We start from the raw sequence: 20,689 nt of genomic DNA, 5'->3' as shown, positions 1-20,689 counted from the left end.
TTGGGCCAAAGTTCCTGCAGAGTTCAGGAATTAAGAGGAGGAACCTTTTTTCTCCAAGTGTTCAGACCCTGTTGAATTCAGTGCTTATCCAGGCAATTGCAATCCATCAGCTGCGGCCAGCCAGAGACACAAGATTTTGTCTCCCTGCAAACTGTATTGCAGCCTGAGTTGAACTGCAATGCCACCTGTCCAACAGACAGGAGCTTGCCTGCTTGCACTGCAGGATCTTCCACCCACATAGCAGGAGCAACAACAAGCACATCTGAAACTCCCATCTATGTTTTCTGTTCTTTCCATGCCTCCAATGTCAGTGTCTGCTCAGGCTTTTTTTTCTTGGCACCCTGTTCCCCACTCAGCTGCACACGTCCTTGACAGGTCACTTTACTTTTGCAGGAGCTGTACTTTCACATGCTGGTTAATAGGCTCTAAAAACCCATGAAAGATGTTTGCTTTACAGACTCTCCCATACAGAATAGATACATAGGTGTGGAAATAATTGACTACTAATTAAATTACATGTTTTGCACCTGGCACAGATTTTTTTAACATAATTGTGCTAAGGTTTTGGCATAATATTTGCAAATTCTAATCACAATATGGATAAGATATAGAAAATGAATGCTCAAGAGAAAAGATCTAAGTTGTTATTTAATACAGTTGCTTAAAAACTCTCAAAGTTCCATTTTTATTTATTATTTGCCACTTTGAAAATACACTCATCACTATGTTCTCAGGCACATGCTCAAAAAATTCTTTACATAGTAACTTAAGTCAACATTAATAAATCTCTAGGATTAAGCTACTGAAACCTCCTTCACAGGCAAATTCCTAACCATGTTGATATTCAGTTCCAGTCCGGATAGTCAGGAGGTTCTGCTGAGACAGCTAACGCTATCATTTACTACTAATAATCATGAAGAAATTAAAAGACAGATGAAATGTAGTGATTCTTGCTTGCTCAGGTGTAAAGAAGCACCTAAATACCATTGGGAAGCTAAAATTAGAAATAGGGAAAAATGTATAAAGCATGTCTTGCAATGATAATGGGTGGATTAAAATGGAATAAAAGATTATCACATAAAATAGTGTTGTCCCCATCTCATCTAGACTGAACTTAAGGACATTCTTCTAACTCAGGTCTCAGGCTCAGCCAGGTATTGGGAAAGGATACAAAACTTCAGAGTTTTGATAAAACCAGATGATAAGCTGTCAAACAACTAAAAATACTGATAGCTCTGAAGCTGAAATCTTGCTGCCTCATATTTCTTTCTATATAGAGCAGGAACATATTTCTTTCTATATAGAACAGTTAACAAAATAAAACCATTTGAACTAAGCCATAGGTGCATTACACATACACTTATTTTAGAATCCCTCAATTTATACAAATTTACAGTTTATAAAATTTAGCTACCTATATAGATAAAAGGTATAAATAAAACCTAAAGAGAATAGAAACCTGATTTTCAGTCGACTAACTCACATCTACCACTTTTATGTTTAGATTCCAGTCTTGAAAATAACAAGAAGCTCTGCATAAATATAGCCCACCCACACAGAGATATTAGCAGGGCTTTACTCTGTATCCTCACATTCAGACTGAGGGTATTGGCAAGAAGACATTAATTACTGGAAATTTATTATTTTCATGACAGCAATCTTGGATATTTAATAAACTTACCACATTGCGACAAGGTGCAAAAAGATCACTGTATAAAATGGAACATTCCTTTTTGGCATAAGGGAACTTGCTCTGATGTACTTCACATGGTCTCAGTGTTTCATTTGGGCTCTTGCACTTGAAAGCAAGCAAAAAACCCACAAATATTTAATAGGTAGGTGTGTTTATCACAGACTCAGGTACACCATAATATCATTCATATATACTTAATATTTGCATAATCAGAAAATAAAAAATTTAAATGCTATCTTCTTCATCTTCTTTCCTTGATTTGTTTTTATAAGTGAAAACATTTGCACAAAAAAAGAATCTTTTTGTTTTGTTCTAAAGCACTAAAATGTTCCTGCTGTCTCTGCTCAGTGCATAAAGGCCAAAATGTTTTCTTTGTGACACATTATAATCATTACCAGAGCAACCAACTGTAACATCACAAACAAATACGTGGTCCAAATCCATCCTGGGTGGTTTTCACTGACTTTAAATGGAGTCATACTACAGATGGCTTTAGCCCTGTAAGTTCAAATAAAGAAGCAGTGGTAGGAAGGGAGCAACTCATTAAAAAATAGAGTCAAAGATCATCATGATAACTCAAAAGTGCATGAGGTACAAGTACATCACTTATAGGATCTTGTCAAAAAGAAAATTAAAAAAAAAAACCAAAGAAATATAGGAAAGGGACACTCAGCTCAGAGAACATGAGCTCACCTGAAACCATGCTGTCTTGGTGCAGCAGGGAAGGTGGGTGTAATGCACCGGGAGGGTGTGACAATGAATGCATGGACATCATCAGGGTGTCTCACAGCAGCTTCAGCTGCAGTGCAGTCACCCACGCATGCTGCCCTCCTGTGCAGGTGCTCAGACACTGCTGCGAGGATACAGGCTGACACTTCCAGGAAGGAGAAGCCCTGGAAGCATCTCACACTTCACAGTGCTAATACAAGCACGTTTCCCAGTAGCAGAGCTGGGTTCTTGGCCTCCAGCTACCAAATACTCCCTTACAGTCTTTAGATTTTTCAGAATTGTTGACCAGGATACATCTGAAAAAATCCCCAAGGCCTACAGCAGGGGCAGATGAAGTGTCCAGTCCGTCTGAGCACAGACAACCAGCAAAACCAAGGCTGAACTTAGATGCTGAGCACTCTGGCAGACATAGAGATCAGGAGATTACATGAGATTTTACAGATACAGTATCTCCACGAAAAAGTAAGGTGCAAGTCTGAGATGCATAACCAGAAATTATAATATCTCACAGGTCAATGTGCTATGTATATATTACACCTTCTTAAGAGAGCCACTGGATCAATAAATTGAAAAAGAAAAATCCACAAACTTCATACAAACACAATTGTTTATGTACAACCTTCTAGATGAGCAGTAGAACTCTAAACATTTTCCTTGCTTGCTTATGAAATCTAAATATTTTATGTAGAATAAAATATATTCAAAGGGAGATATTGAGGCAGAGAAGCCTCCAAATCTTTATTCCAAAACATACTTCCATGAGGTGAGACATATTTAACCAATCTCCTGCTGTGTCCAGGAGAGAACAGATTAAAAACTGGTCCTGACTGACATCCAAAGGGAGTGCGTTACAAATCATGATTTTTCAGTAGGTCCACAAGGCTATAAAACTTTACATCTTCTCAGCACAAATGAATGAAATACCTATTCTTGTATGTTATAAACCAGAGGTGCAGTCATCCACTCCCTATAGCATCCTCCTACCTTCCCCTCAGAAACCAAGGTTCCACACTTGGTTCTGCCTGTTGCTGTTCTGAGCTTTTTCTGCCCATCCCTTCACCATCTCTGCTTTGTCAGTTTACTCTGTTTACAAAGTGCCACTGAAATAAATCTTAATTTTATTTTCAGTGTTCAGAAAGAAACTCTTCCAGGGCTCTTTTTTCCAGCATTCTGTTTACTTCCAGTGTCCTGATACCTCCAGCCCCAAAGAAATTACAATTATTTTTAAAATTGGGATGGATTAAATATACCAGAAACAGTGTACCTACCTTTGTAGAACACTGAAATGCAGACAGCTATAATTGTCATACACAGGGGAAAACCTATCCTTCCCTAAAGAGATTGTCTGGTTTCATTTAAATTTGATATCTGTTTGCCATGACGTAAGACATTATTAGCACATTTCACATATACAGACAAAAAAATTTAAGTGCATTCCTATAGAGTGACTTTAGAAAATACCTGTACATCATGTGCTTACTATATGTTCATTTAAAAATTAAAATTATAATTTTTTTCTCTATATTTTTATTGGACATGGGACTTACCTGTCCTAATACCCAGCTGTCTCCAAACACCTGTGCATTTCTCACCTCCATGTTGTTTGATGTAGTCAGATCATTTGAAGTATATTTGTCAAAATTTCCACACAAGCCTGCCAGCTTGCCCTGAAAGAGAAAAAAATATTTTTCATAAATTCACAGTTGATAATTGGCACAAATGACATACAAGGCATAAAAAAATTTACAGGTGAAGGTAAATCTGACTTATCCTTTGAAAATATCTGACACTCTGCTATGCCTGCAGTTCCATATTGTAAATATCTTTTAACAGAAATCAATGGTTTTCTTCTTATTTTCCAGAACTTCTTCTTACTGCCTGCCTGTGAAAACGGACTGGAATCTAGTAATATATTCTTCTGAAAGTTCAGTAGTTATTCCAGTCCAAAAGTAAAATGTTCAGGTGAATTACCACATGATTGTGAAGCCTGACTAGCTGTTGTCATTAAAACTTGCTGCCTCTAATTTTAGTTCACAATAACTAGAACATTTGTAATAGCAATTATAAAAGAGACAGCTGCCACTTTCTTTTCGTGAGCATATGCTGAAGATGGGAATAATTGTTTACACTCATACATATATAAATATATAGGAAAATAGGCATTCCTGCCCAACAATAAAAAGTAGAGTTGGATTTTTAGGGTGTTGTGGTTCACACTAATGAGTTCTTTATTCTTAAGATCTGCTGCAGACATCTTACTGAACTGGAGCCTCCGGAAGAAACAGTTATTGGAAACAGAAAGAACTGGAAGTATTTTTGTTCCCAAATGCCACCTGTAGAACTCAGGTCCCTGCTAGCTTACTCAAAAACAGAAGAATTTTTTTTTCTCTTTGTGTATTAATGGCTGATAAATAAATTTGCAGGTGAATTAAGTATTTTACAGATATTTGAACAGAAGCCTACAATAATTTTGCTTCAAAACTACATTAGATGGTCATTATAGCTTTGACTTACACTTGAAAAAATCTGATACTGTATTCTACACTAGAATGCTTTCTTTTCTTTTGCTGAATGAGCCTCATCTTAATACATGTGTTCATGTTTGAAATAAAGAGAAATGGAATTCTGAGTTGTACTGATATGGTTACTCTGCCAGCACCCAAAGACTGAGTTGCAGAGCCACCAGGGTAGATAATGATATAGGAATGGAAAAGAGAAAAGCAACTGGCAAAAGAAGGGAGCCTTGAATTCTTGCCTGCATCATGACTGAATCCTGTCACGATATATGCATTAGGTTTAAATGTAACTTTTTGTCCAGATCTTTTTCTGTATTTTGTCATTTTAAATTAAACCCAAGATGTGACTCCATCTGTTCTTCTCAGAAACCTCAGCCAGGTTGCAGTTCCATCATCAGTCTAATGCAATCTGTACTACAAACTTGCCATCTTCCATGTCATTGGGCATTGAAGCTTGTTTTCCATTGGCTTTAGACAATGAAAACATGAAGTGAACCAGGTAACTCAATAACTACCCCTTCTTTCCAGCCCCCAAAGTGTCTTTGAGTCAGAGCTGAATCACTGCATATCTCCAAGGCTGCAATGTATCGAGCAACAGAGTAAGCATACATGTAGAAACCATTGGTTCTCTTCAGAAGTTACATCTCTTTTTACCTGGGAAATGCTAGCAGCTGAACACCACAACAAACAACTATATCACTGGGAAAGCCAGTCTTGAAGAAAAGACTATCATCATTATTCAATAAAAGATCACATTAGCAATATAGAGAATCTACACAAAATCTCAGGTTTATATTTCAGCTCACCTTCCATCGAGGTCCAACTTTAACATGCATCATTGTCTTCTTATCCCAGAGAATTGTAATGTCCTGTTCTGGAAAGTGTATCACAGTATAATATCCAGCCTTCCAGAGCTGATAGTTAGATTTGTTTTCCTGTGCCCCTAGGGTCTTCTGACACAAATGAATATTTATTAAGATCTACTAAAGTAAAGCTACCAAGGTATACAGCCAGATAACAGCAAAGAGTACATTGAAGAGTATTTTAGCATATAGCTGAATCAATAATATTGGTAGAACTGATGTTTAATACTTTGATATTTTGTCTTTTCGGTCTTTCAAGTTTGCTTCATACTTTAGCTTCTCTTTCAAAACCAACTGGGAACAAACTCATAAATCCCAATATGTTTCAACTCCTGGAGATTTTTGGGCAATCTTATTTGTATGACAAATGGAACTTGAAAAAAAAAACAATGGGGGGATAAAACATTTATCTTGGGACCTGCTGCTTTATACAGGCCTAAACACTTGTACTATATTAACCCAGACTGAGAGATGTTTTCCAAAAACACACTCCTTTAGAGCTGTAAATTTGCAGAGCTTATCTTAAAGGGCAACCCAAAAAAAAGAAAGAGAAGAACTAACCTGCTTCTCAGAAGGTTCACTAAAATAAATCTCAGTGTCTCCAACAGTGATGAAAACATTCTTTGAGCAAACAATATCATTGTCAAAGCACTTTCTGTTCTGAGCAATTATAGATATATTTGAGTTATCTGTGCTCTGCAACATTAAGAAGAAATCATTTTACTTATATATTCAATTGCATTTCACTCCTGCAGATTTATTCTATGGTTACCATCAGAAAAAAAATAAAAATTGGATACTTTAGAATTTACACACATTTGAAATTAAATTTAAGCAAGCTACCAAATCAGGAAATGCATTTTTAAATTCAAAGCCGAACCTACAAACTTTGGAGTTAAAACATGAAGAGCCATTATGTTCAGCTGTGACTCTTTTTTGCAGAAGACTTCACAAACTCAGAGGATCAGGCTGCCCCTAAAACAAGGGCTTGGTTTAGACTTTTAAAATAGGCTTATACTTGGAATCCAATATTTATGGCACAGTGTGGTTGTCGAAATTGAGACATGCTATAAAAAGAGCTATATTTTTAAAACCAAGGTACACAAGATCAAGCTGTTTTTTTATTTTTAAAACCAAGAAACCTACCATCTGTCAGTAGTAGATAGAACAGTTTCTGTGCCACCACATATCAAAATTCACAAAACCATGAGTCATATTCAATGTTATTACAGGGGGTAAAGATTTCTGCCAGCATTTTTGTTTGTAGGGTGGTGTTATTCTAACATTTAGAAGATTTGAATACTTTGTTGTCCTGATTTAGTGGTGTTTTAGTATTTTAAACTCAAATGTACTGCCTTTCCAATCACACACCTTTTTGCTCTACAGTCCATTCATTAATTTTGCATTCTTGGCACAGAAAATTAGCTTTTCACAGAAAATCAACATGTCTGTTTATTCACCTAGAGCTTCTGTGGTTCTTCTGTATCCTGAGGGAAACACATGCACCTTGTAATTCCCCATATTAAGATTTTTACTCTAACAAAGGAGGCGAACTGTCTTTTCAGAGTTGCTAACACTACCACAAACAAAACCAAAATGTTGAGTTATTCCTATTATTTCCTATTTTAATTTGTTTTCCTGTTCATTTCTGTACTTTGCAAATCAACAAGCAGCCATAACTATAGAAATTAGTTGAGAAATTTCATAACATTAATGTAAGCTAATAATACTGTTTCTGAATCGGGTTCAATTTTTGATCAAATTCAGTCCTGCAGTCATCAGAAAAGTGAGACAGACATGAAATAAAAATCTCAAAAGTGGCAAGCAGCACTCACTGACTAATTTAGTCTTACATGGTACATTTGGGTAGTGCTGGGAACAATAAGTTTCTCTTTTTGCTCCCACCCTCTTTTGAGCATAGACTCTGAGATTATGAATTGATGAAACTAATTGCAGGTGCTAATGGGCATGGTGTGCAAGATGGAAATGGTGGTTCTCAGCATCTCCCCAGTCCTGGGAATTACTCTTGGGTCCCAGCAATGCTTTTGAAGAGCTCCACTTGGCCAAAACAGGGGGCATCCCTCACCTCATTTTCTGCCCACAGCATGTCTCCCCAGAGCTTCATTCTTTCCTGTGGCCAATGTACCAGTGCCTTTGTCAGTCTACCCCCAAAAGTTGCTGGCTACTTACTTGCCTGTCTCACATTTGCACCCTTATTTATTCTGTGCTCATTAGAATTCAAGAATTAAAAAAATTAAAAAATAAAAAACAAACAAACAAAAAAAGAAAAAAACAGTATTTTTTCCTCATCACTGAGAAATACTGCATGCAGAAAACATAGGTGCTATAGGAAACCATTTCTGTAATTTATCTTAATAAAAGTCTGACTGACCAAACTCTTTAAAGAACACTTTCAGTCTAAAATCAAAAACAAGCCCAACCCCAGATGATGGAAAGCATAGAGGTATTTTATTTGCCACACAGAGGAGGTGCTACCATTTTGCTTCCCTCAGTCTAGCATGGCTCACAAGCCAGAGGATGCTACTACCTGGCATAGAAAACATTCTACAGCAAGCGAGTGCTTGTGAATGCAATGAACACAGAAGCTGTGGGAGACTGCTTGCAAGCTCTGTGTTACCCTAATGCCAGGGCTTAGGAAACAGATGGTATTTGACAGCAGTTAGCTTGGAAGGCAACAGTTACAGTGGGAAAAGTTATTCACTAACTTCTTAGTGGCAAGGGGGGTAGGAAATCAGATCTCCTTGATTTAGCAAGGGAACTCAGTTTAAAAGTATCAAAAGCTTCAAGGTAAAGCAAAGTTCATATATTCCATTCTTCTGTAAAGTTGTTTTAGTTTGCACTCAAAATAAAATTGGTCATTACCTTATTGGGAAATACACTACGTTTTAATTAAACCAGGCCTGCTGCTGGAGTGAGTACAATTATTCCCCTCCAAGTCAGATAACAGCTCAGAGCATTTTTTGATTTATTGGATGTGGTGTGGTAAATGAAAAAGTAGACAATCTCATTAGTTTGGTAGATAGGACACAAGCTGATGCATTCTGTGCTGGCCAACTGAAAAGTGAGAAAGGGAGTTACCTCCCCACCACGGCTGAGTGCAGAGAAGGACTTTGCTTGCAGTCTCTGGGTCTATTTGATGCCTAGGACATTGTGGGCTCTTTTCATTGCACGGTTCATTCCTCTTCAGTTAGCTTAGTCTCAGCAAAAAGGGACACTCTGAGTTAATAGGGAAGCAATGTCTTCCCTGTAAGAAAAGAAATTAAGACCTTGATTTCAAATAAGGATAGTTAAATCAGGCTAATTATCCTGCAGTAAAAATACACCTTTTTTGGCAATGAAGACAAGTCCTTGAGGCAGCAGTGGGTAGCTATATTAGCTATGCTGATTGAAGCTGCTGCCTGTGCCTTCTGACAGTCCAGGCCAATCCCTTCAGCTGAACATCATCAACATACTCAAGTCAGAAGTTTTTGGGTATGGCTGGGATTTGAGCCAAGGGCACAAACTGAGTTATATTTCAAGTTCACTCTGCAGTACAGAGAAGCCTGGAGCCAGGAAGTGTTTTGCTGACCAAAGCCAGAACAGGGAGTCCTGAAGACATGTGAAGTACTTCCCTACTTGTAGGACTGAATGATGGGGTTAAATTACTAGAAGCTATGCAGGATGGATATGCAGAAAGATATGCTGTGGTAATAGCTCAGCAGAGTTATGAGTAAACCAGACATTTAAGAAAAAGGACTTTGCATTAAATCCTGAATCTTCTGTACTTTATTTTTCTAATTAAATCTTAGAACTAAACCAAATCATAAAAATATTGTTATGAATCATGTCTCTTATGGCTCTAAGATTTCACAAAATTATTTGCTTTACATACATACTCTTGCCATTCTCTCCATATAGCTCAATAGACACCTTTCCAAGCCCTACAATACTAGACAAATTCAAACTTGAATGACAGTTCTATCACAGTCTTCAAATTATTCTGTAGCTGCTGCACATGCAGCAATCAATCTTTCAATAAAGAAGAAATAAAGCACAATTGAAATTTAGCACTTAACTATTGCCAATGCAAAAGAAAAAACTATTAAGATAAAGTGAGGATCATCTTCTGATGTTTATATAAGACAGGGAGGTCTTAGGCAAATCTCAAGAGTTCTTAGGGAATGTGATGGTGTAAATGATAATGATCAAGTTCAGTCTCTCCAATCTGCACTGAATCCACACAAATATGAAAACAAACTTTTTTCACTACCACTAGAAGAAATGTCTGAGTAGACATTAGGAGCAGGTCTAATGAATAACAAGGTGGGGTGTTTTTTTTTTTGTTGTTTTGCTTTTTTTTTCTGCACAGCCTCTTTCCAAGGCAGAGTCACTCTTTACCTTTTTAGGTAAAATGCACCCAGCAGGGGATGTACTACAGTTCATCATGTGAAACCTACTTAGGCTGACAGAAACTAGAAATAAAATGGTTTTCCCACTGCAAGAGTATCTTCCCACGTAAATTACCATATCCAGCCTGTTCCAACTTAATATCAGTTTCTTTGTGATAACATGGAGTTGCCAAGCAACAGAAAAGACAGAGTCACAGCTCTGGGCAATCAGTCAAAAGCTCATTGTCAGTCCCTCTTCTCAGGACATTCTTATTCTAGACTTTACTGCACTTTTTTTCCATATTTCTTCCTAGTCAAAAAAGCAAAGCACTGCTTTCCTTTTTCTGGTTGTGTGTTAGTTTTGGGGGGTTTTTTTTAGCAGTTCTTAGGAATGCTAGAGCTTATTTTTGTTCAAAACTTTCTATTTCAATATCCTGTTAGAAATTTTCTGTCCCTTTTAACCAATAACAATGCTGTGTAGTGCTCTTACATCGTCAAAATGCAGCCTAGGAGAAGACAATTTAATTGGCTGTATTCATTTATTTGAAAGTTTCATTAAAATCTCTCTAACTGTTCAGTGTAAAGAATCATTCTTTTACATTCTCAGTACCTTCATTTACCCATTACTTTTGGTTTGTTCCATACAAAATTGCAAACTAGGGTGGTCATAAAGGCATCTAAGGATATCCTGGAATTGGAATAGAGATATATTACGCCTATCTTCCTTTTGCTTTAATTATGTTTCAGATGTTTTCATATATAGCCACAAAAAGAAACACAAAAACCTCTAAAAATACTGGAAAAAATACACAATAGTTCAAAAAGTAGAAATTGCTTTCTCCTTCCTATGTATTTTCAGAGAGATTCCTTAGTTCTGTTTAGATCTAATATTTCAGGAGATTATATGGAAAGTCAGAACTAGCTTGGTTGTGGTTTATTGGCTCTGAGTTTCTTCTGAAGGAACTTAACATTTGAAACTATTAATTCTAGTGAGCTTGATCTAGGAGAAGTAAAACATCTTAGCCCAGGTTTAGTGGCCATTTGGGCATAAATGTATAAGTTATTTTGGAGAGCAGACAAATGCCTTAGCATCTAATTTGTTCTTGCTCTGTTAGTTTCCTGTCCCATTTTACTACGGACTTGACCTCCAGATAATCAGTGAAAACACATTAATTATGCAAAAGTCATTTTAATTTACACTAAGAAGCATCTCTTACTGAAAGGCTTCCTTTGTTTTGGTGTTGCACAGTCCATGTAACTTTATTTGATCCCTGTTTTTGCATCCTCTACTAATTTATATCAGGAAATGTTCTTCCCCACAGCTCTTAAAACAATTGAGCAATATTGCTTGGAGTCAACAGATGGCACTGAAACACGCTGTCTCAATTTGCTAAGAAATCCACATGCAAGTTGGGAAAAAATATGGGAAAGATTGTGGGTGATCCTCTTATATGAGAGAGAAAAGGAGAGGAAAGGAATAGTAACTTAGCACTTTTTTTTTTCCCACCAATGTTATGTACTTTTATACAATTATTTAAAAAATAAGCAAAAAACCCATTTAGGAACTAAAAACCTGAGAGCCAAAGGCTTATGCAAATGCATATTAATTTTCCTTTCCTTCACATCGTTTACATGGCTGCAGATTATTTTTACTCAAAGTATGGCAAAGAAGCTTGCAGTACACTTGTATGATAAAAGATATTTCTAGCTTTGAATCACAGTTGAGTAGAAATGGAGGAGAGCAACACGACTGAGCAAATTCACTGACGATAATTCAAGAAGAGTGAGATTATTCCAGCTACTGAGTTATCCTTAAACAACTTCCAGATGTTTGCTAATGCATCCATGATAATTCCTTCCTATTTCTTTAATAGTGATTTCTGAAAAGGATACATCTCGGGCAGAATAAATTCTCAAAAACTCAAAAAATATGTACAAAAAGTATGTATATATCTGTGTGTATATATATACAAGCAACAGGAAAAAACATATAATTGTATAATTTTTTTTTATACATAAGGCTTTTTTCTAGCAGACTTTACTGCAATATAGATCTGTTAGGTGCTCTGACAGTTTGTCAACAATAAATTCCAAATATTTTTTTTAAGTCTAATAATAATGAAAATACATAACAGTGAATGTTTCACTTTATCTACTCTAAATAGAACCTTGTTCTTATTCAATGTTTCTTAATTTTAGAAACACTAGAGAGAAATCACTATTTTTTTTTGTATTTTAAGAAGATTTTGTATATTAAAAAGTTTGAGAAAAAATAATTTAAAGCAGATTTCCTTTTGTTTCATTTACTTAACTTTGCCTGCTTGTGTACCAGATTTAGCTTTTGCATAGGTCATATTACTGCAATCCCTTCCTAATGAAAAATGAGACCTTCTGAAGACTGAAGACTTGGGAACATTTGAATATTTGTTTTCAAGTGACACATTCTGTAATATGAATTATTCTGAATTGCAAATCAGCAGCACAGTTGGTGGTGTAAATTTTAATATCTAAGCATTTATTTATATGCATTTACATGAGACCTGTTAGCATTGTTTTCTTAATAAGTGCATGATAAATGTTAATATTTTATTGTTGGTTGTAATGATAAAGTGCAACAGGAAAATAAAGGACAAGAGCCCCAGCAAATTGTTGCAGAAGCTGGAAAGCTGAGACTTGCATAAAGTTTTTATGTTTTGCAATATAAGAAATTGAAAGTGTGTTCATTTGCACTGCTGAAGTTTATTTTTTATATATTCACAGAAGAAAAAAACTAAAAAACCAAAACTCATATCCTGACCTAAATCAGAGTAAATTTAATTCACAGTTCTCATAATTCACAAATACCCAGAGTCTGAGGCCATGAACTAAGCAGCACCTGCAGGTGACTGGCCCAAGCAACCCACCCTGAAATTCAAGCACAGAGAAGGGCTGCTGCTACTGCTGCACAAACAGCTCTGAAACAGCAGCACATCCTGCTGGGTTTTGCTCATCTTCTACTGCACTGTATCATCACCAGTCCACAAAGCTGTACCCACCAGAGGCCCTCAAACTCAGGCAGCCATTCTTACAATGAACTGCCTTTTCAGGCAACGTAAAACATTCTGGAGTCCGTATAGCCTAAGGGCTTTTGGATGATGAACATTAACCCTAAATCAGAAATTCAAGGCAAAAGGTCACTAAACACCAAAGTCCTCAGAAAGGGTATGCAACTTCTGAATCACACTATGCACACACCACCTCCAAATTGCCATTCTCATCATAAGAAACTTTCCCGCACGCCTCTCCTGGAAGCCCTCCATGCTAATCTGTATGAATTGAAAGAAATCTTTCCTTTGTTGGAAAATAAAAGTGATTCATTCACTGCATAATTTAATGGTCTGGAGAATCAGGTGGTGGAGGCAGAAAGGCATGTAGAGGTAATTGAGTCTGAAATCATTGATCTGAAGAAAATTGAACCAGAGCATAAATCCATTGCCAACTGTAATCATATCTTCTGCTCACAGAAGGAATAGAACAAATAGAAAAACTGGTACAGCTGAAGACAGGATGGAACAGGATGTCCCCCAGAGGGAGCTTGCTATTGACCCTTACAGGACCTCCAGAGACCCAGAAAAAAGAGGGCATCCAGAAAGATTTCCTCTGAAATCATGGGACTGATGAAAAGCAAATTCCTGGTATTCTTTGCAACGAGAGCAGGGCAAATTAATCACTGTAAATAGTTTTTTTTCACTGAAATGTAGTCTCTTTCTTTTTTGGACATAAATTTTCATACAACACATCATTATTTCTACATGATTACTGCTGCTATAAATTATTTGACAAGTGGTTTAGGTGGAAATATTTTGGTACATCATTTACTCATGAAACTACATGCTGGAATGTGGCTTGAGGATTAGATATGTTAATAAAAAATTTGAAGGCACTCTGATTGAAACCCCATGTACAGTTTTATTCTCTGAAAAAAATGAAAATTACTTTTAAAGTCTGGTGTCCAATATTTCAAACATTTTTAATTTTAAATTCAACATTATTTACTTTCCCATTAAAATCTCCAGAATCTATTAGAAGAAACTATCTGTCTTAACTATGAATAGTCAGCTTGACAATGTTGATTAACCATGAACCTGCAGCTTTAATCCTCTATAGGGTGACAGCAAGAAGAATGTATTTATTTTACAAATAGGCTATGAGAGAGACCATGACAAATACTTAATTCTACAGATTTGTCAATTTCATGGATCTACAGTCTGGCTACATGGCACAAATGATGTTGAAAAAGAGTTGCACAAAAAATTACAGATATTCAATAAGGGAGAATAGGATAAATTCTACTTCTGATGCCTCAGATGTGTCAAACAAGTAATTGGAAAATCGTTGCTTTCTGTGTGATTGCTCCAGCTGATGACCAGTCATCATCTAAAAAATTTACCACACAAATATATTAGCAAATAATGGTTAAAAGATTATCAGTGCATCAAACAGCCTATGTATTAAGCACTCTAATAGAAGTATAATTTACTAACAGCTCTGAACTTGCTTCAAGTTACAAAAGATGGGGAATGCAACAAAAGCGTCCCCTGGCTGTATTCCCCAAAGCAGTGCAGCTATCTAGCTCTGGGGACTGCTCATCCATAGGAGAATCATTTGGGCAACTATAGTGGTGGTTCCTGAGATGACGTTATGTTTTGTTAAGTGAACTTAATGAATGGGCTCTTATGTAATGTCTGCTGACCCAAAAGAGCTACATCTGCGCTTCTAATTGTCATAATGATTTGATTGTACGATCAAATGACTCAAAATGGTGGTTGCTTTCATAATCCTCCAACTTTGGCTTTAAAAGAGTTTTCATAATTGCACAAAAAAAGCCTAAAAAGGTGACTTTAAAATGCTCATATCCCCAATGGCAGGTGAAAAGAAGTGTTAATAATGCTACCACATACTTTGAACTTAAGACTAATATATTAAATAGGAATACTTGAAGATGTCTTAGTTATGCTGACCTTAATCTTTCAGGATATAGGAACAAAACCAGTCCATCCCTTTCTGTGCTTTAGGACCTTCTTGACAACCGAGGGTTAGTGGAAATACTTCAGTGGGGGTTTTGGGGTGTGTTTTAAAAGGCAGATAAGCACTGCAACAGAGCTCCCTCTCATCTGAGAATATTCTGATGGGTACTTTATCCCTCTGAACTCCTGCTTGAAATCTGCCCCAAAGCAGAGAAAATATTTTTTTCTGAGAAATGCTACAAATAACTTTTTGGGGAATACTTTTTTCTTAGAAAAAATTCTCCTCTGTTTCAAAGAAGAGAACATGTCTAAGGGGCTCCAAGTGCACTGACCCTACAAGCCTTAATAAAACTGCTGAGCTGCAGGACTGAAAACAATCACAGAAATAAAAAAGCTCAACACTTTCCATAGAAAGACATCCATTTTACCATGAGAGCAGAAATCTATGAAACAGGTAAGTGGAAGAAACAGACTGTAACTAGTAAAAAGTTTGCCAGAAAAATAACCCCATGTTTTTGGAGAAAGAATGTAGCATCATCAAAGACAGTAAAATAAGACTAGCAAGAAAGTGGAAAAAAATAGATATTTAAATATTTTCAAGTGAGAAACTGTTTGACTTTAAGTTTATCATTCATATTTAAATTAGCAACGTGTTTACATGTTCTACACTGATAAATGAGTTGGTCTGCTAGTATTTCCTTTTTTAACCTTTGAAATGACAGATTTTAAAATGTTAAAAATAAATATTGATATCTTCTCTGTGAATGTCATTTATCTATACAGGGACTTCCTAAAAGTCAAGTTATCATTTCATGAGACCTTACTGCCTTAATATTCTTAATTACTGATCTAAATACTTTCTGTCATTTTCTGCCCAATGGACAAATCTGTTGAACTAGTTATAAAGGGCTTTTTCATGCACTTACAGTCACCTTAAACAAAAAGGCCTGACAGGAGACACTGATGTTGAAAACAAGGAAGTTTCATAATTGGCTGAAAGCTTATACCTGATGTTTCTCCCAGAAGAGCACAAGAGCTCGTTATTAAAAACATAATAATGGTAAGGATGAGTTCTTTGTTTGGTACAGTGGAATATGATGACAAATTAAAGAGTTGTTCAAACAGATCAGATTTAGGAAGGCCAACAGCCAAATCAAACAGTGAGGGCTGGTAACATCGATGGGAACAGCACATTATCCTGCCTCTGGGAATGATGGATTCAGATTATACTTCTTGGACTTAGTTCTATATCTCAGAAGAGCTCATATGCCAACAAATTGATTGCAACTGTAACTTCCCTTATTGCCCTGCTACAGTACCTTTAGGGTACTTCTTATAGTAGTCAAACAAAGCAGTCCATTGCTTACAGGAAAAAGATTAAAGGATAAAAGATAAAAAATAAAAGAGAAAGGACTAACTTATTACAGTTTTGTATATACAATACTACAACCAGTTTAGCTGCTTTAATTTCAGTAGTCTGATGAGCGTTTCATGTTATCCATAAAAAACAGCCTTGCAACAGCGCTGCAAACTAGCAGTATTTGGTTATCCTAGCATCTTCCATTCCTCTGATTCCAGGGTTGCACATCACATAGTTCATCAGTTCTGTATTTTAGTTCCCTCAAACTCCAGGGCATCTGCCATTCAATCCCATCCTTTATTTTCATTTTCTTTTCTTTTTTTCCCTTAAAATTCTCTAAATATTTCCCAGTCAGAAATCAGCCCACAGTTACATCTTCTGTGCCAGACAAGATTATGCAGTGCCTAATATGTACTAAAGAGTCCTTTAATATAGGTCATGAAAGCTTTTCTTAAAGAAAGAAAAATTGTGAACAAATTAGGCTGTACTTTCTCACATTAGCTAGTGTTTGGGGAAAAAAAATATATTTGAAAAGCTGAAAAAACTCTGAGAAGCCTGAAAAGCAGATTTGTGCAGTCAACATTTTCATTATTTGTGTCATATTGACCTGAACAAGGACCCATTGGCAGTGTGCCATGTGTCTTAATTATCTGGCTGCCAACTTTATTCTTGGATGCCAAATGTTCCCCATGGTTTGATTCCAGATGGGTTCTTTCTTACATAGTAGAGTGACAGGTGATATTTGATTGTAAATGCCAAACATTCCAGTAGCATACTGAAGTTTGAAAAAGGAGCATAGATTTGTCATACAAACCTATCTGAATGAATGGCACAAGAATTAAGAAATTACAACCTACCTTTCCACATCATCATACAGGCAAGATGATTTTACAGGTAAAGTAACCCCTAATTCTTGCATCTTAAAGGAGGAAGGCTTGCAAAAAGGTTCAAATATCTCTAAGAGCTCTTTTATCATATATGATACGTGCCAGGAATTTGGTATGAGGTATTACTGTATTTTTCAAATCTCTCTTTTTTCTTTTTAAGTGCACACAAAAAATCTGGAACTAATGTATGTTATTTCACAGCTGTGAACACTCTACTAAAGCACACTTGAAATAAACTATTTGCAGTAGTCTTTGTTGAGAAACAGCTTTATTCTTAAGATTAGACAGTCAGGAAAATTAGTATTCTTCTAAACATATTACTGTAACTGAGAACACAGAGACTTAATCTTAAAATAGCAGTAATTGTAATAAACAATAGTGGTTTTAGAAAGAGACTATATTTTTAAATGTCAGTAATGGTATTTTTAAACAAAAAGCTAGCAACCTACTCTAAATATGTGGTATGAGGAACGTTAGCATGTAGCTGCCAGACAATCTCAATGAATTATTTCACTGTTGAATTATGAAATCATTGTGTTTGATATTATTACATGCATACAATCCAGATCTGATGCAGATCATGTTCAAGAATTCCAAGCAGCCTGAGCTCAACACTAACCCTAGGCCAAGCAGGGTTTACAGATAATTGTTAAATAAATCTATGGATTATGCCTAGCTTTAACAGTTTCTATAGTGTTATTCTTTGCTCATTGTGACAAAAGCATGGTTAAGGTAGAACAGAAAACATTGATTTTTCTTCTTCTCTAAACCATAGTGATATGCAAGAGCACACCCACATACCATTTTCATAGAGATGAGCACAAGATGTCATGTACAGGTTCTTGTTACACATCGGGTCTACAACTACTCACCTAATGTTTGTTTCTATAGATCAACTCCAGACATTCAAAATACTTGTTTTCTTAGGACACAAGAAAACATATGACCAACTTACTTACCTTTAGCAGGTAAGTTTGGCAGTCACTGACATAATCATACTCCAGTCCATCAAAGGTGTAATAATGTCGGTCTCCATAAATGGTGCACACAGCAGGGCAGGGGTAACTGGTGCAGTTGAAAACGCCTCTCCGACAAACACTGCAAGGAAAACCAACCACCAGTATCTCCTCATAATGGCAGTCACTTGCTGTATATTTTCAATAAAATGCTTTCTTGTGTTCTTTATTTCAAATCATAGAGAAATTCATGAATGGAATAAAATTCTCATACCTTGAATCAGAGAGCTATACTGTGAATTGCTTCTGAAGATATTGGTGATGCCATGGCAAGAAAGTATTGAATATTTTGCCATTAGCCCATATGTACAAGAAAAATGCATTAAAAATAAATGCAAAATCTCAATTTTGCAGGGTTTATGCAAATATTTTGATCACTGCCTCCAGTACAGATAAGTCACAATGTCACAACATGCTCATTCTTAAGACATTAGTAGTCTATTTTTTCTAAATTTTCATAAGGTTTGCAAATTTTCAAAGGAAAATACCCTCAGCTGCTACCTGTGTGATTTCAGGGTATCAGACAAATATGGAATGAGTTTAAGAAATTTATTCTGATATTTTGCAAGATTACTTTTCCTGTGAGCTACATTCAGTGGCTTACACAGATTTGTATAAAATTAGTACCAGCATCCTCTATTTTTTGCTTGTGTAAGTGTAAATCTTCAGTTGATTTCCCAGTGTGTCTTTTAACTGATTAAAAGCTGCCATGTCATTTTTTTAATCATTAAATATACACTTAATTGAATATAGATATTTTGGCTAGAAAATTAGCATATCTCTCTTTTTCTCCTTTGTTGTCTTTCTATTATATTCTGTTCTGCAAGATGCCACATGTATTCATTTCAGAGACTAGCAAATATGTGTGGAATTAAACATTGTTCTTCACTATTTTTTAACATGGATATCTTCAGCTTCCTTTTCAGATCTGAAAAGGCAGTCACCTCTAAGTCTTCCTGTTTATTCAAGTCTATCAGTAAGCCTAATAAAAGATATATCCTGTAACTATCTATAAACAAGCATATATATTTTTGATTTTCAAAGTACTCAACACATTTTCTGCATCAGTTTCATTTTGGGTCTAGATTCAGATAACTTGAAAGTATGCAAAATGAACTCACCAGGTGTAACATGGAGTAGCTATCACTTCTCCTGACAGAAATTCTCTGTCTTTCCAGGTGCATGGACAACTGTCAGGAATATAACATTTCCCCCTGTGCTCAGCCATCCTTCAAAATAAAAGAATTATTAAGATGAAAGAATAAATCTAAAAGAAGATCAGTGCAGCAGAATGTGCAGTGTATTGTGGAAACTCCAAGGGCAGCCAGTCTTCCATCCAGCCAAGTTTCATGAGCAAAAGCTGTCCAAATCAAACAATCTCCACTGTGCACAGCTGAAGACCTCACCAAGCTCACAGCTGCAGCTCTCCTTCTGTCTAGAAAGGGGTATGTTGGTGTGGGCTGCAGTTCCCATGCAGGAGCGTAGGTAGTGTAAACATTCCTCTCTGAAAACTCCAGAGCATCTGGGTACCATGCGAGGGGCTGAGGCTGCGGCCAGACTGCCCTTCCCTCTCAGCTGCTCTCTTGTCCTGCTGGGAAAGCAGCTGGACTGGATTGTCAGCTCCTCTGCACAGACAGCACCTGTCCTGTTCTGAGTGCAGAGCAGTGAACTGCCCTATGGCACCTGCTGCACAGTTTATGAAGAGCAGTGGTGGAGGTTACTTGCCTACACAAGGAAAGCTGAAACATCTAACGAGATTAAGACAAAACAGGTATTTAATGCAAAAAGTGTCAAATCTGATTAGATCAATAAGCAACCCAGATGTATGGTCAACCATGTTTGAGATCTCATTTACACCTATTTAGTAATTTAAACTTTGTTAACAAAAATGTTACTGATATTCACAGGGCTGTTCTTTAGGAGAGAAATTCCTGGAGTTGTAGTGCAACACGTGGCTTGAAGTACAATCTAGAGATTGTTTCACTGGAAGTGAAACTGGAAGTGAAAGGAATACAGTTTTGTTTTCTTCACCCCATTACTAGTTCATTAAACAGTAATCAGGTCTAAGTAAAATAGTCAAGTGTTCAGAAAATTTCTTAAGGACAGGAGAATGCCAGAACAAATGGCTTGGAAAAGTACTTAGTCTCCGTCAATAGAAGCTAAGTGACACCCAAGAATAACATCGGTATTGCTGGTGCTGCCTAGGGGCAGATTAATTTAGCCCCATGAAG

At 36.4% G+C, this 20,689-nt stretch overlaps 1 protein-coding gene across 1 annotated transcript in view; it reads right to left on the bottom strand.

Annotated features, from left to right (window-relative positions):
* The window catches only part of OTOGL (otogelin like), an 88,672-nt gene that overhangs the window by 35,543 nt on the left and 32,440 nt on the right, over positions 1-20,689 (bottom strand). The window contains exons 24-29 of the mRNA XM_062492510.1: positions 19,580-19,687; positions 18,402-18,540; positions 6,336-6,497; positions 5,745-5,873; positions 3,970-4,089; positions 1,682-1,798 (exon numbers count right to left, since the gene is read on the bottom strand). Of these exons, the coding sequence (XP_062348494.1) occupies positions 1,682-1,798; positions 3,970-4,089; positions 5,745-5,873; positions 6,336-6,497; positions 18,402-18,540; positions 19,580-19,687 (775 nt within the window). The remainder of the gene's footprint in view (positions 1-1,681; positions 1,799-3,969; positions 4,090-5,744; positions 5,874-6,335; positions 6,498-18,401; positions 18,541-19,579; positions 19,688-20,689) is intronic.

Source organism: Cinclus cinclus, chromosome 4, assembly GCF_963662255.1.
Source record: "Cinclus cinclus chromosome 4, bCinCin1.1, whole genome shotgun sequence".
NCBI lineage: Eukaryota > Metazoa > Chordata > Aves > Passeriformes > Cinclidae > Cinclus > Cinclus cinclus.
This window is presented reverse-complemented; position numbering and strand designations above follow the sequence as displayed.